The sequence below is a fragment of the Lactuca serriola genome, chromosome 8 (assembly GCF_051521515.1).
Source record: "Lactuca serriola cultivar US96UC23 chromosome 8, Lser_US96UC23_V15, whole genome shotgun sequence".
Taxonomy (NCBI): domain Eukaryota; kingdom Viridiplantae; phylum Streptophyta; class Magnoliopsida; order Asterales; family Asteraceae; genus Lactuca; species Lactuca serriola.
In genome coordinates this window covers 207,026,830-207,043,738 of record NC_136415.1, presented here as the reverse complement: position 1 = coordinate 207,043,738, position 16,909 = coordinate 207,026,830, and the positions used below count along the sequence as shown (strand labels likewise).

At 35.5% G+C, this 16,909-nt stretch overlaps 1 protein-coding gene across 2 annotated transcripts; it reads right to left on the bottom strand.

The window, feature by feature from the left end:
- Positions 1-4,242: 4,242 nt before the first annotated feature.
- Positions 4,243-8,854, bottom strand: LOC145065704 (Sec23/Sec24 protein transport family protein). 2 transcript variants are annotated; one of them, XM_079012753.1, is made up of 6 exons: positions 8,646-8,854; positions 7,461-8,006; positions 5,065-6,879; positions 4,869-4,985; positions 4,699-4,770; positions 4,243-4,586 (listed from the first exon to the last, which is right to left on the bottom strand). In XM_079012753.1, the coding sequence occupies exons 2-6, from the start codon at positions 7,950-7,952 to the stop codon at positions 4,449-4,451; spliced, it is 2,634 nt and encodes an 877-aa protein (XP_078868879.1). In that variant the 5' UTR covers positions 7,953-8,006; positions 8,646-8,854; the 3' UTR covers positions 4,243-4,448. The 2 variants fall into 2 exon arrangements, with proteins under 2 accessions (XP_078868879.1, XP_078868880.1); XM_079012754.1 differs by lacking the exon at positions 8,646-8,854 and having other exon boundaries at positions 7,466-7,590.
- Positions 8,855-16,909: the final 8,055 nt, after the last annotated feature.

The window sequence follows — 16,909 nt, the reverse complement described above, 5'->3', positions numbered from 1 at the left end:
TGGAAATAGGTGTTACTTTCTAATTTTGATAAGAAAAAAAGGATACATAAAATCAATAATAGGATCACAAACATCTTGAATCAACATGTGTTCAGGAATTTCAACCTCTACTTTGTAACATCCCACACTTAGGGCTAGAATTTTCATTTTAAATAATTAATTAGATAATAAATAAATAAAATAATTTGAAGAACAAAAACTAATCATATTTTAATAAAGTAAAAGTTATAAGATTAAATGTTAAAATTACAACATTTTAAAGTTAAGGATTAATAGTGTCAAAGGGGTAAAAGTGTGTTTGACTAAAGGGTTGACTCACTTAAATGACTTTTGGACCATTAAATTCGTGAAATTTTTGTGACGTCCCAAAACCACGATAAAAAATTTCATTTTCAAGAGACATTTTCATAAATCCATAAATGATCAAACGTCGTTTTCGAAACAAAACCATAGAAATCAGAGTATAAATAATCATCTCTCAAAACATAAACTACCAGGATGACGTGTACGATCACATTCGCCTTGCCCCGATTATCTAAAGTACATGAAAGCATTTAAATCCACAACTGTAAGCCAAAAACTAGTGAGTTCCCCCAAGATACCCCACACAACAATACATATATAATGTATACACACCGTACCAACAATATAACACTAGATTGCCCCGGGCCAATAGTTATTGGGCTGGATTTCCCCAGTCCCACAATCCTCATATTGGAATGCCCCTAGCCCACAGCACAAGGTTGGATTCCCTCGGGTTTGTTAGCATACAACACAAAGTCCTACCGCCTCAACCCAACTACATTATATCGATATATGCAACATATAAACAATAACCAGAAAATACAAGTAATCAAACATATCTACCAATATAACATATCACTACATTATACCAACATCCTACACACAAGAATACATATTGCAGTACAAGGTATAGTGAGAAAACTCACCTTGCATAACTAGAGAAGCATGACAGCGCTCTAGCTCCTTGCATCGATCAATCACTCGAACTGACTAACACCCAGAATAGATAAATTCTCAATTAACACCTAACTTCCTCCAAGTTTGACGCAAGGTCAAATTGGTCAAAAGTCAACGATTAAAGGTCCACAAGGTCAACGGTCAACTTAGTCAAAGTCAACGTCACATCGTGACCATTCCTTAGTCACATTGTGGTGATGCAAAGACAAAAAAAAATCATGATTATGGGCACCTTCACATTGTGACACATCCTATGCCACGTCGTGACATCTAGTCAGAAAGCCATATATTCTTTAAGTGCTTAAGCTCTTAAGGCCAAGGCCCATAACCTCAGATCTAGTTCCTAAATAGCTTCTTAATGGATAAAGTTTCCAACTTTATCCATTAGGATGGTCCAAACAACCAAGATCTAGTTTTTAAGTCTCAAAAGGAGCCAATAATGCATCTTTCTCAACTTAATCCATTAAGTCCAAGTCTCCAACCTCCATATCCGAATCAACATGATGTTTAGATGGATAAAGTTGGATAAAGTTTCCAACTTTATCCATAATAATGTCTCAAACTTTCAAGATCTAAACTTTAATACACCAAAATGACCTAAAGGACCAATATAACTTGCATGGCTAAAAGGGAAGGCAAAAGTTCATAACTTTCCTAGTCCATGAGGTCCAAGAAGCATTCTTAACTGATTAAAAGATATTGGAGTGCACTCAACTCCAAGATCACCTATAAAATGGACCAAAAGTGCCAAAACCACAAATGAAGAGATCTAAAGAACTAAAGAGCAAGATATGATCTTTATACTCACAATAGTCCAGAAATGGAGTGACTTTGGTGTATCCAAACTTGAAACAACATTCCTGGAAACCAAAAGAACGTTGTTGATCTTCAAGCTTCATCAAAATATCACCAAGAGCATCCAAAAAGGAGATAGGAGAGGGGTAGAGCTCAAATCTTGAAGATTGAGGCTAGGGTTGCTCCCACTAAGTTCTAGATGTAATGGAGGCTAAGAAAATACCCTAAAACATCAATCATGACCTTTAAATACATTGAAAACCCTAAAATCAATGGGCTTGGGTTGCACAATGATCACCTCATGACAGCCTGTTTGTCACCTCGTGACAACATGCTTGTCACCTCATGACGACGGGTTTTCACCCAATTCTACTCCAACTTCAAACAGTCATAACTTCTTCGTTTTAACTCAGTTTTTGGCGATCTTTATATGCACATAAAGGTATTGACGAGCCCCACAAATTTATGTAACTACTTTTAACTTAATACATGTCGAGCTAAAACCATAATTCGTGCAAGAAACCCGAATATTACTTTTCCCATTTTACCCTTTGCTTCAAAGCTCAAATCGGGGGCTTAAATCACCCAATCCAACATTATCAACATCTGAAAGGATTTGGACTCTATTCCATTGAAGCCCAAGACCTTTACTCGATCCATTTACGGTCCGCTATCCTGATATTAGAAACATCCTAAAACTAGGTGTTACGGTTTTTTTTTAACTTGTAGTTATTAATTGATACTTATGATATCGTGTGTATATATTTCACAAGCATAGTTGAAGTTATTAAGGTTTAAAGAATAAGATGGAGAAAAAACGACTTGAATGAGATACATAAAAAAGGAGGATATGAGAATACATTAAGCTCTATTTTTTGTACATTTATTCATATTGAATGATAAAGGAGAAATATTTTATTTTGGAAGATACAAAACTATATAAGCAATCTCATTTTTTGGTAATTTTAAAGTGATATTCTTTATATTGTTAGAAGTTATACTAAGTTATATAATAATTTGATATTATTATTATATATGTATATATGTGTATATGTGATCTTTTGATATAGTCAAAAATTAAACTTTGTTGTACATATGAAGTTTTTATGTATCAAAATATCTGATTGTATTTTACTTAAATTGATAATGGATTCAATTTCCAATCAATTATATTATAAATTTTATATATTAATATATTAATTTTCGATACTATTTTATGTTCCATATGAAAATTGAATTAAACATAATATGGAAAGTGTTTTTTGAATAAACATTGACGACGCACATTGAGTAAAGAAAAATTATAAAAGTAGTGTATAGCAAAATCATTGTTAAGAAAATTTTATTTGTTGGCACGATTTGAAGTCACAAACAAAAAACGTGGATATAGTTACTATTTGTTATTTGTATTTTTATTTGATGATTTTTCCCAATTACCAAAACGGAAAAAAGATATATAATATAAACTAAATTTACTATTTATTTGTAATTTTAAAATAAAACGAATATAGTCGGATGGTAAACTTCTATATATCTAATTATAAAAAGACAATTTTTTACTAATTATAAAATTTGTATATACCTTAATCAAAATCTATATATCTAGTTATAAAAGAGACAATTTTTTACTAATGATGATTAATTGATTCATTGACATATGATAATTATAAGGATTACACCAGTTTATATTTAAATATAAAACTTAAATTGAAATGGTAAATTAACCAAAAAAAATATTTTATATATTCGAAAAAGGTGGTTTTTTAATTTTAAAATAATAATAGTTTGATTAAATATAAAATCTAAATCAAAATTATATCTACTATAAAAAGATGATTTTTTCGTATTTGAAATTTGCAATGATTTTTCACTTTGCAATAAATTTGCCATTTAAAGTCATGTACCTTAGTTGATTAATTATTAATAGTTAAAATTGTTATCAATAAAAAAAATAAAAAATAGATTTATTTTTATTTTTCTGTTGTAGTTAACAGTCAGTTGCTATTGAAATCATAGTTTTTATAAGTACATAATTTTATCATATTATATTAAATAATTAGAATATATTATAACAAATTAGTATAAACAATTATTAACTTATTTCTAATACCATACACATCAACATTTGATTATATTATTATATTTTACGTAATAGATTTATATTTGCTATAATTTAAATTAGCATTGTTTTATTTATATTTGCTATAATTTAAATTAGCATTGTTTTAACGTTGAGGCACCGGAATTGTATATAAGTGCCTTTTGAGTTAGTACTTACACTGTGATATCTATTTATAACCATTATTACTAATAAAGTGACGAGTCTTATTGGTTTACTTCCACGACATGTCTTCAATGAGCTATTTAAACATATCAAATTTTGTTACACAATAATGTCTTTCCTTTTGTTGTTAATCGGAATAATAGTATAATACCAATCAAACATCATAAACCAAAAGGAACCCATGAAGAAAAAAAGCCATAATTTTTATCATCAAAAGTACCTTGTGTTTCTTTTTTCCGCTATGTTCTTACTTATTTCCTCCACTTCTGCTGCTTTTCAGCATATCGAAATCAAATGTAAACAAAAAATAAAACAAATCCTCAACTGCTCCCAAAAGAAAAACCAAAAAACAAAAAACAAAAGAGAAATTTCAATCAGAACCACCCGGTTAACTCGGTTCAGGTGCCAATACTTTGAGACTACGCATCCATTCACAAAAGCTCGGTTCATCAAAGTGAATAAAACTGCTTTTCAACTTTGTCCTTTGCTCTGTACTCAATGTCCTAAGCTGTGGAAACCTCGCTTCCTATTCACAAAAAAACATTCAACTTTACTTTTAAAAGAATTAAAAAAAAAAAAGTAAATTTTCAAAGTACAATATCCAAATAAGAAAAAAAAATAACAAAAACTCAACTTACTTGCTCATATGGAGGATCCTTATGTGCAGGTATTAACCGAGATACAAAATACCTCGCTTGAGAGCTTCCCTCCTGTTAAAAAAAAAAAAAAACAATCACATAAAATGTCAAAATCCCTTTTTTGTAATATAAAAAAAACATAAATACAAATTATCAGATTAAAATATTACTTTGAACGCAAGAATTCGAGGAGCTGGAAACCTCAATTCTGTCAACTCTTCAGCCAATGTTCTGCATGCTGCTAATGCTGCTGCACTTCTTCCTTCTTGAGCAGACAGTTCAGCACCCTAAGTTTAATAAAAGATTAGAAGATTCTTTTATTTTATTTTACACATTTTCAGATAAATGGATAGAAATGTATCTTACCAACCAAATGAAGACATCTGTCCCATGATCAAGCACAACCGCAGCATCCGACTGCATGACAAGATCATGAGCTGGCAACTCCTCAAAAGTGCCGCCTTCCCGATGCATAAGACACCTAGGCGCCACCATCCGAAGAGACAAATCAAAACACGCGTTCAAAAAAATATCCCGCAAAACCGACCTCTCATCCTCATGTCCCAAAATACTCCCCAAAAGCGGGCCCCGCCTAAGATGAAACAAAAGCTCCGGTAAATTACACAACTCTTTTGGAAACTGATAAAGCTTCGATTTCGGCATTTGAGATCCAAATTTCGAAGTAATATCTTTAATCCTTTCATCAACCGTTTTCCTAACATCAACCGCATCATTAAAATTCTTCGCCCGCAAAAGACTTCTCTTCGCGATAAGTACCGCCGCCACCTCATCGTTGACACTATCGAGATACGCTTGGACGCTATCCACCGCTTGCAACCTCACCGTAATCACCCGCGTGATATCCGCTTGGTATAAATTCGAAAACAAAATCCCGAATTGTAAATACACGAAATCGCTCTTCAAATTCCCGCGTGTCTCCATGGAAACCGCGAAACACTGCGTCTCCTCAACGCTCAACATTTGAATCGCGACCGCGTTGTCGTTCTTAAACGCTTCGTGGTTATCCGTAACCGCTTCTTCTCCCGGTCCGATAACTTGCGTAACCGAAATATCGTCCGAACACCGAATCTCCATCAACCCGTGGGACCCGCCCGCACGAGTAGACGCGCGTTGCAAATTCACACCAAACGCTTCGCCGAAATCGTCGTGAAGGACCAAAACGCCCCCGGAGGATTTCGCGAGTGGTTGTAGAATCGGGACTCGTACCGGACACGTCCCCGCACATAAAACATCGATAACTGTGTTTCGCCTGTGAGCTTCCCGGCCCAAATGCTCCATCCATTTCAACGCGGTTTTCTCCATGTGCGGATAATTCGGATGGGAAAACGAGTGTGGGACCGACCCGGGACCGTACGTGTTCGGCCCGCCCGCGCATACTATCACCCGACTACTCCCTCCGGGCTTTTTCGTCATTTCGCCAGACGGACTCGGACCTTGGATGACCGCTAACGCGACTTCAATCGCAACCCCCATCGCGCGGTCTCTAGAACTTTCCGGAACGTTCATCTTATACGGTCTTAAAGACGAAAAAATCGAGTGCGCGACGGGTAACGCGGTGTGGATCGGGGAAAGATAAATCCCCGTTCCGTACACAAGTTGTTTCAACGCGTCTTGGCTCGGTGACACGTGTCCCGGTAACAAATCGGCAGACGCGATCGACGGTTCGGAGAGGTCGTAAACGGAGACCGTTCGACCATAGGATACGATTCCGATTCTTGTGGTCGGGGAAAGGGAATCGATGAAAGCGTGTAGGGAAGACTGTAGATGTTGGAGGTGGGGTTCGTCGAGGGAATCGTCGATTACAATGACAATAGGGGCGGAGACACGGGAATCGGAAACGGGAATGAAACCGGGACGACGGTTTGTGGTTTGGATGAAATCGACCAATGGGAAAGCGAGTTCCGGGAGGTTAAGGAGCTGGTCTTTGGTGGAGGCGATGTATTCGCCTTCACTTCCGTTTAGGTTTCTACAAATTATGCATTGCCATTGGCCGGATCCGAGTAAGATGTTGCAGTAGAGATTTGCGTAGGCCCCGCAATTTTGGCAACGGTGTGGGTCCCGTTGGATTATTTGAGGACCGTGGAGGACTTCTCGACCTGGGGACACGAGTGCCCCAAAACCTAGGCTTGGTACATTCATGAGTTTCTTTTGTTTTAGTACCTGGATGTAACAAAGAGAAGGGGTAATTCGGTAAATAAGTAAAATCATTATGGATAATAATAATAATTAAATGTTAGGACCGAGACTCAGACCGATGTCAATAGCATTCTTTTGTCCCACTTGAAAGGCTTAAATGTGAGAAATAGCAATGTATTTTGATTGATTTGTGTATTATAGCATCTTGCTTTCATTTCTTTCTATTACAACATTCTACTTTCAATTCTTTTTCTTATTGAGGCATTGCAGTTTGAAATATCTACCCAATTATAGCAATAAAATATTGCTATAATTGGTAACAGTTTTTGAAGTACAATGTTGTAATATGAAGAAATGAAAGTAGGATGTTATAAGAAGTGATCAATGAAAGTATGTTGCTAATTCTTGCATTGAACCCCACCTAAAAAGGTGGGATAGGGACTCGTTCTTGCACTCATGTTTATGCAAAAGACGTGAATGCCCTTATACCAAAACCATACAACCAGGAAAATGTGTTTTTAAATGTTCATATAAAATGTAATGCTTTTAAAAGAAGAAATGTACAAAAATTAAATCAAGAAAAAATACGGATATAACAGAGATACCTTACGTGCTGAAAGTAAAACATTTGGAGCATCAGAAAGAGCCGCCATGTCATCTCCATCAGTCGACACCTGGCGCTGATACTCATTATTCCCATCTGAAAAACCAGAAGGTGGTGGTGAAGCTGACGAAGATGACATGGAAGAGTATGCAACTGGCTGAGGAGTCGCCGGAGATGTTCGGAAAGGGACGGCGGCAGGTTGCACCGGTGAAGAAAACACCGGTGGTCCTGGCGGCGTGCTCATATGTGGAGGAGGGCCGCCTGTTCTGACTCCATTTGCAGATAATTGTGAGGACTTAATGGAAGGGGAGGGGGAGAGTATCTGGTTTGGTGGTGGTTGTATGGTGGGTGGTGCAAAAATGGGACCCGGTGGTGGTGTGAAAGGTGGTGGACTTATTTTGGGGTCGGGTCTCCGGGATGGTGGTGGCTCGGGGGTGGAGGGGGCAATTCCGACTGAGTATCCGGCGGGAAAGTTAGGCTGATGATCGGCCATTGCCACTCATATGTGAGAACCTCTACACCTTAGAAAATCAAGATTTCTTGAAACCTGTTTTGATAAAAGTGTAAGTGGAATTAGTGTTGAATAAAGTAAGTGTTATGTAAGTATACTAAATCAATCATCTAAAGAGTCCAAATTTGAAGCATTGTCAGTAGTTGATTAGCAAATTGGAAACAAGATTTACACAGTAGCTACACAAATTTATAAATGGTGTTTTAAAGATATTTGAGAAAACAATAGCATACTTGGGAAATGGAAGGAGAAAAATGTGGTATAAAAATTGAGACTTAAATGGTGAAAACCCGTCTTTCCATGAGTAGTACTGTATGCATAATTAGGGTAGGATTATAGTCAAACGAAGCATGTAACAGCTAATTCTCTCAAAATTCCGACGATCAAGAATGTGCAGGTGATAATCATCAAATCAATTAACGAATAATCAAGTAACAGATCTTCATTAGTCTATACTCAAAACCCTAAATAAAATTAGGATCTTCAAAGAGAGCCCCAGATCAAGCATTAAAATAGGCGCAAATTAGGGGGGAATGAACGAGATCAAAAGTACAAATCGATCCATCTGTTACGAGAAGCAAAACCCTTCTTGTCTTGTAAGTAAAGCAGAAATTGAAAACAAATGATACCCTTAAAACGAATTCAAAGCTTGAGAATTGAAAAAAAGAATCTTACTTGAAGATTCGAGGATGATGAATCGAAGAATTGTGGGCGTAAGGGTCGTTGAAAAGATGAAACCTTCGGAGAATCAAGGGAATCAAGAGGTTCTTGGAGTTCTTGAATTACGCCGATGATGAGAGAAATGAGGAAATCGGAGGGTAATTTGGTAAAACAGAAGCTCTGAGTTCATCAGACCCGATTTGAAATGTACAAAAGTTGGTCTGGACCAAAACAGAAATGGCACGGGCCTCAATTGGTTTTACAATTTTCAGAAACTCTCGTTTTGGCTGTATTTTTATATTTTTAGTATCGGATAATGATTTGAAAGGGTAACAAACTTTCGATTTTTTTCACATTTAGTCATTAAATTTTTTTTCGTTATCTATTTGTCATTGAGCTATTGAAACTGTTCACATTTTACCCTTATGACTGGCTGTTACCGGTCATAAGGGTAAAATGTGAACAATTTCAATAGTTTAGTGGCAAATAGATAACGAAAAAAAGTTTAGTGACTAAATATGAACAAAATCGAAAGTTCGTTTCCCTCTAAAAAGTTCAATAACTAAATGTGAACAAACTTCCTCTTGTATTATGTTTTAGCAAATTATTTATTTTTGTTAAATTGTATCAACATTTGTTGATGAAGAAATCTATGAAATAAAAAAAAAACCTGAAAATATATTTAAAAAAAAACAAAAAACCGAAAACGAAATAAAAAACCAATGGTTTGACATTTTCCAAAATAAAAAATCAAAATTTCCAATCTGATTTTGGTTTTACAAAAAAAATGAACCATTCTCACTGATGTGAATTATGACCATTGGTTTGGCATGCGGAATTTGTGACATCCCATGAATACGTAGTTACAACATTGTTTGAACTCGTAATTCATAATAAGGGGTTAGTATCATCGCATGAATACGTAGTTACAACATCGCCTGAACTCGTAATTCATCACCTACAGGTTATGGGTCTATTGGTGTTTCCACTGGGTTGTCTAGAATAGTCCGTGGTCGCCATCTATACTCTGATAGATTACTACATCGCCACATTGCCGGTTAAGGTTATGGTATCTCCTTTCATCCTATATCACTTATTCATCATCATCTATTTACCTAATTATCATCACCTTTCTATCATCACATATCTCTCATCATTTTATTTCATTACACACCACCTATTTCATCTACCCATGTTTCATCCGCAACATATTTGTAGATATAAAATAAATATACCGTTTAAATCTTTTAAAACATGTATAAAATCGTTCATCCAACATAGACATCAAGTATTCAAATAATATGCACACATAACACGTAATTTATATAAAATACTTCATATCTATGTGTAAGATGAAAGTAACTATATATACCATAAAAATTCCATAAATGCTTCCTAACTTCAAACCTCAAGGTTTACTCTACTAAAGCTTCATATTCTCGGCTCTCTGGACCTAGAAGGGTCCAGATTCTTAACTTCAAACCCCAAGGTTTACTCTACTAAAGCTTCATATTCTCGGCTCTCTAGAACTAGAAGGGTCCAGATCTATAACACAAACTTGCAAGAAGGGTTTGAGGCATTCAAAACCCCAAAGATGAAGTGATTCAAGCCCTAACCCCAAAATGGAATCTACACGATAGGGAAGGAAAGGGGTTCATTTTTGTACCTCAGAATGAAGCTCCTTGCTTGAATAACTCTGAACAATAACCTTCCTTGGTCCCTCTTGTTGGAACTCTTCTCCTTTCTTGCAAAATCACACCAAAAAGCTCAAGATAGCTCTTCCTCTCACTCTACATACTCAAGCTCGCTAGGGTTCTCACTTATGGGAAAGGTAGTCGCAATTGAAGGCCATAAGTGCCTTTAAATATGGCTCGGGCCCAAAGATTTAGGGTTTCTACCAACAGCGCGGACTCGTCGAGTCGCCTCACCGACTCGTCGGGTCCATTCATTAATCCGAGTCATCAGTTGCGACCTTACTCGATGAGTTGAGGCGTCAACTTGTCGAGTCTCTCTTCTTAACTCAAAAGAAAAATACTTAAATTATGATACCTGGAAATCCGGATGTTACATTTTGTTTTTTTATTTCATAGATTTCTTCATCAACAAATGTTGCTACAATTTTTTTTAAAGATTTATATATATATTTCAAAGTTCAATACATATCGATTGAAGGCAAACGGGCAACAAGCTGCGCCGCCAGCCCTTTCTGGATGGCAAAACCAATTCTTTTGAAAACAACATTTGTGGATCTAGGAGATATGACATTAGAATGCATGACCCGTTGGACTCTATTAAGGAGCTCCACCGCCTATGGTGCGAGAAAACCAAATGTATCGAATGCAAAATGAACAAACACATGTTGATTTTCTCTACATGCATTCTTGTGCTTTACCACTTTGCACGCAGCGGCATGCCCAGCTGCGAAACCTCCGCTCCCCAAACCAACGAGAGGAGAGACCCCAGTAAGATCCACGCACGCATTTTTCCCTCCTATCCATCCAAAGACCAAAATGTCAGCCGGTCTAAGTGTGGACCTGCCATCCTGCTACAATTAAACAAAAATAAATAATTTGCTAAAACATAATACAATAGGAAGTTTGTTCACATTTAGCCATTGAGCTTTTTAGAGGGAAACAAACTTTTGATTTTGTTCACATTTAGTCACTAAACTTTTTTTCGTTATCTATTTGCCACTAAACTATTGAAACTGTTCACATTTTACCCTTATGACCGATAACAGTCGGTCATAAGGGTAAAATGTGAACAGTTTCAATAGTTCAATGGCAAATAGATAACGAAAAAAAGTTTAGTGACTAAATGTGAACAAAGTCGAAAGTTCATTACCCTTTCAAGTCATTATCCCTTTTAGTATTTAAGAGTTTTCCAAAATTTGGTTTTGGTTTGTTTCAAAATCAAAATCGAATTAGTTTTTTTTTTCTAAGAGTTTTTCAAAAATTGGTTTCAGTTTGGTTTCAAAATCAAAATTGAAGTGGTTTTTTATATGAAACAAAAGTAAATATATATGAATTTCACAATTTAATTCGATAGGTTCTGTTATCTACTCTAATAAATGAATATTCATTTTGTCACATGTCAATCTCTCATAAGGTTTGACACTTTTCATTTTGTGTTATTTTTTAAATAAATAATATTGAAATGTCAATTTCTAGATTTTTTAATATTTAAAATTAAAATACCACATAATACATATAGTTATATAAGTAAAGTATTAAATGTAATAAATATGATTATAAATTGCAATAAATATTTTTTTTCCTTCCTTATTTTAAAATTTAAATTTAAAAAATACTTAATGTTTATATTTTGATATTTAATTTTTTTGAATTAACGCATGTAATACATGGGTTTCACACCTAGTTTGTTTATATTTGTTTGATTTTTCGATCATTTTATCTTTTCTAATAATAAAATTAAAAAAATAATACTTCTCAAAATACTTATATATATATATATATATATATATATATATATATATATACTTTAATTTTATCATTTTTGTTTTTAGTTTTATCCTTTAATGTGGTTAAAGATAAATATATACCGTTTCAATTTTAAAATTGTTAACTTTTATTATTAATAAAATTTTAATGGCTTAAGCACTTAAACCCATATTTCAGTTCCATCGACCAAAAGTGTCTGGGAACCATAAAGTCTTGAACTTTATCACTTGGGACGTCCAGAAAGCTCTTAATCCAAGGTCTTAATCCATTAAGACCTTTCTACTACATGCATGGGACATCTAAAGCCATTGGGACCTCATTTTTACTACTTAAGACCTCTACAAGAGTCTGAAAGGACAACTTATCTTGTCCAAAATGCAACATACACCAAAATGGGGTTTTGGGACAAGAAATGGTTCCATAAAGCTAGAATGGCTAGATCTAGAAGAAATAGGCACAAAGGTAACAACTTTATACCTTCTGGAGTTCCCAAAGCAGATGATGAACCAAAATCTACAAGCCAATCTTCCCTCATTGACTCCTTGATGCACAAGCTTCTTCTTAAAGGCACAAGAACACACTTATAAGCTCAAGAATGGTCACTAGGAAGCTAGGGTTTTCTCAAGACGGTTAAGGGAGGTGTGGAGGCTGAAAGAGATAAGAGGGAAGGGTCCATAAGGTGCTTAAATACTCCACATACCCATAAAGTTAGGGTTTCATCCTGGCATACGTACGCCTAGCGTACACATGCATACGCCCAACGTACTAGGGCGCGCCCTAGTACGCTTAGCGTACCACATGTACGCCCAGCGTACTACTTAAACTCCCAAACTTACCATTTTGCCACTAGGGCCTCCTTTTGCCACTCCCTTCTAAACCAAAGGCCAAAATGCCATAATTAAAACCTAAGGGATGAATTTGAAGCTATTGGAAAAAATGGGATGTTACAAATCTCTCCCACTTAAATTCGATTTCGTCCTTGAAATCATTCCTTACCATTCCCGACAACCCGACATCTTGAGGGCACTCCCATAACCATGACACCCGATGACTATCGAAGGAGACTGAACCCAATGGGGATCTTTTTGTTTCGGAGAAGACGAATCCACAAACCCAAGCAACACACAACCTTACTTTACCTAAAAACCCACAATCTGGAAGCCTGAATTCGGTCTGCCTCCCTGACAGATCACTCATTCTAACCATCGCTGGATCTCTTCCCAACACTACTAACAAATTAATCAACCCTGGGATCCTAAGGTTCCTACCTGAAAATAGAACCATGGATCATATCCTGCAGAACCCTTGTGCCAACTACTTACCGTTGGTCTGCACCGGGGTTGCATGCACACTATAGGAGTGTTAGAATGCTCAAAACCCATCATTGGTATCAGAGCCTAGGCTTGGTTTTCAATTATACTTGATGTAATTGCTGAAAAAACCGAAAAACTGGATTTCTTAATAGTAGACTCGCCGAGTCCAAGGCAAAATCTGACCAACTCGCCGAATTTGTTCATACACTCGACGAGTAGGAGGCTCGGAGTGCATATTTTCGACTTTTAAGACTGGAATTGGACTAGAATCATTACCCTAAGCTGTTTTTGAACTTATAAACTTGTTTTTGATGTGGTAATGATCATTCTAATCCAATTCCAAAGATAATTGTCAAAAGTTTCATGTTTTGTATTAGTTTAATGGTTAGTCTAATTACATGAAAATTGTTTGATATGAATTGTCTTGTTCATATGAGTTTAATCTAGATCATAGTTTTCCTTGACATGTTTGCTTGTTTATTAGATGATCTAGATGGACTTTAATGAATTCCATAACTTGTCCTCAAGTTATGAAAAACCAAAAGTCTTTCTTGTTAATGAGTCTTTAAAAGTCATGAGTTATGTTTTTGAAGAGTTTTTTCCCATAAATTGTTTTATGACATCCATAATTTGTCCTCAAGTTATGGATTTTCAAGAGTCTTGCCATTAAAAGCCATATTAAACTCATATGTTATAGATTCCAAAAGTTTTTGAATTGTTCAAAACTTGCCCTCAGTTTTTGGAATTTGTGAAGTTACACTTTTGAATACTTTAGTTCAAAACCCTAGAATTTTATATAGTTTAAAGTTCAACCCTTATACTATTATAATATTATAGGTTTAATATATATATATATATATATATATATATATATATATATAAGAGTAAAAGTCAGTCTTACCGTTAGTAGGCCTCATTCACGAAGTCGGTCTATATGGGGGAATAAGGTTACTGCCTATAAAATGGAAGTTTAATTGGTGTCCACTCTCACCCACCACTTCCTTGATTGGTGGAGGGCCGTTAGCCAAACAGGTAGGATAGGACTCTAGTTCTCCCTTCATTAAAAGTATAATGATAAATATAAAGTAACTAAACACTTATAAATTCTCAATCTTAGTTACTTTAGGAAAATGTGAATATGGTGCTAACCCATGAAATTACACTTTGTACCTTACCAAGTCGTTGTTGGAGCGTGTGTGGTTAACCGGCACACTAACATGGACTGGTAAGAGTGGCAAAGGGTAACTTAATGATTATCATAGATTGGTGGAGCGTGTATGGTTAACCGACACATCGATTAGGTGATAAAGTTAAGGGTAGCAAGTTAATGTGCATGGTTATTCACACCTTGTTTGTGATCCTCGGCATCCCAGTCATAAACTTGAGAGGGCACAATCGAGATTTAAACATGCCATTGAAAAGTTCAATGAATCTCAAAGGATCTAGGAGTTTCAATTCACTTAAGACCTAAAATTCTTTTTTGTTTTTCGTGGTGGAAATTGGTAAATCGCCAATTACATACCTTCAAATATTTTATAGCTTGGATTACGACATCCCTCTTCCAAGTTATAAAATAGTGTGCTGGGTCATAGCCTTAATATTTCATATTGGGTGTTATATTAAGGACTTAAATCAACTAACTTGAATTTCTCCCATTGTAGATGTATGGTTCAGACAACTATGGTCTTCCCAAATCCCTTGGAACAAGCTTTCCTAATGAAGATGATGTCTCGCGATTGGATCATGGAAATCATACTTCTCTTCCTCCACCTCCTCCAATTATTCTCCCTGACCCACAAGCTCGAAGACTTGAAAAGTTCGAGATCACTCAAGTCCTATTGGATAGAGATGAAGGCACACATTGATAGGTTGAGAATGTTGGGTGTCGTTTTCCTGAGGAAGTTGGCTATTGACTGGGTTCTCCAGTCACTTCCTGAGTCATATAGTGAGTTTACTATGTGACAGATCACGACATGACCCTAATAGATCTTACCTATTTGCTAATTGTTGTTGAATCAATAATGATTTGGCGCAATGGTCAAGCAAATTTGATTGGAAGGTCGGCCTTTCAAGCTAACATGGACATCCCAGAAATATGATTCCTTCTCCTAAAGGAAGGGAATTGGCCATGATCAAAGGTGTTGATCATAAGAGAAAGGCCAGTACTAAGATTGCACCAAATGAGCCTATGTGTCTCTATTGCCAAAGCAAGGGACATTGGAATCGAAGCTGCCCTGAACACCTGAGAACTTTAATCAGAATGTATGGTTCTGCTTCAGGTAAGTCCACTATCTAACTCTGTTAAGTTCCTAATTGTTGATTCTTAATACATGATGTGACTAGGTTACATTTTGATGTTTGGCAGGATGAAGCAAAGGGGAGGAAGCTTAAAAGAAGAGTATGTTGAATCTAATCGCGAAGATAGATTTCAATCGCATGGTTCGAAGATCGGATTTTTGAGCAACTGCTTGGGAGTTATGATAGATTGCTAGGAAATATGTAATAGCATAGTTTTTCACTTGTAATTACATTGTAAGGAAAGGTTTTTCCGCATTTTATAAATAAATAAAATTTTGTTTTTGTTTTATATCTCTATGCAGTGGCATTTATGAAAAATTGATGTTTGTATGTTTCTAGCAATATTGGAAATATGAATTTGATTCTTTCATTTGTGGTAGTGTCTAAATTTACCAAATAAGGAAAGATTCTCATCACCCAAGTTTCAATTGGACAGAAACTTGGAATCATGCAAGTTGTATTGTATGATGAATGAGAATTTTCATCTTTGGAAAATTAAGACTAATTCCTTGTTCACATGTATATGTGATTCAAATGAAGGACTAAGGGATCGAGTATACATTCTTGTGCACTGGTCAAGTCCACCACAAAGATCGATAAGACTATTCGTCATGATTTACTAAAGTTTAGTAAATATGGTTGTACTTACAAGTTTAAGTATAATTCTGAAACATTCGAAAAGTTTCAATGTATGGCAGAACGAATGAGAAGAATCAAAGTAGGCAGAAAGATAAAAGTTTCTCAAATATGAAAAGATGGGAGAGTACTTTAGTATCATGTTTTATGATCATCTTAATTATTATGAAACCATATCACAATTGATCCTCTAAGGACATCTTAGTGCATTCTTATGGCTAATAAGAGGAGTCATGAATTGTTGAAGCGGCTAAATCAAGAAGATGAGTCATACTTCGTTCCAAAACAAATTCTTAGAGTCATACTCCAAGATTGTAACTTGAGTGACATATCTTAAAGAAGGTTTATAACACTTGTCGAATTTAGAGTAAAATGTTTTCTACTCTTGTATATTTGAAATTGGTAAGTTGTGATAAAACAAAGACCTACTAAGGCCAATTGTGTGAAGTGTTTGTATTGATAAGAATCCACACTAACTCTTGAATATTTGTTGTCAAGTAATGGTATTTGAAAAAGAGAAACTTATATGTCAAGAGGTCATTGGGAGTCTTAAAGTGTTGGATTAGATGTC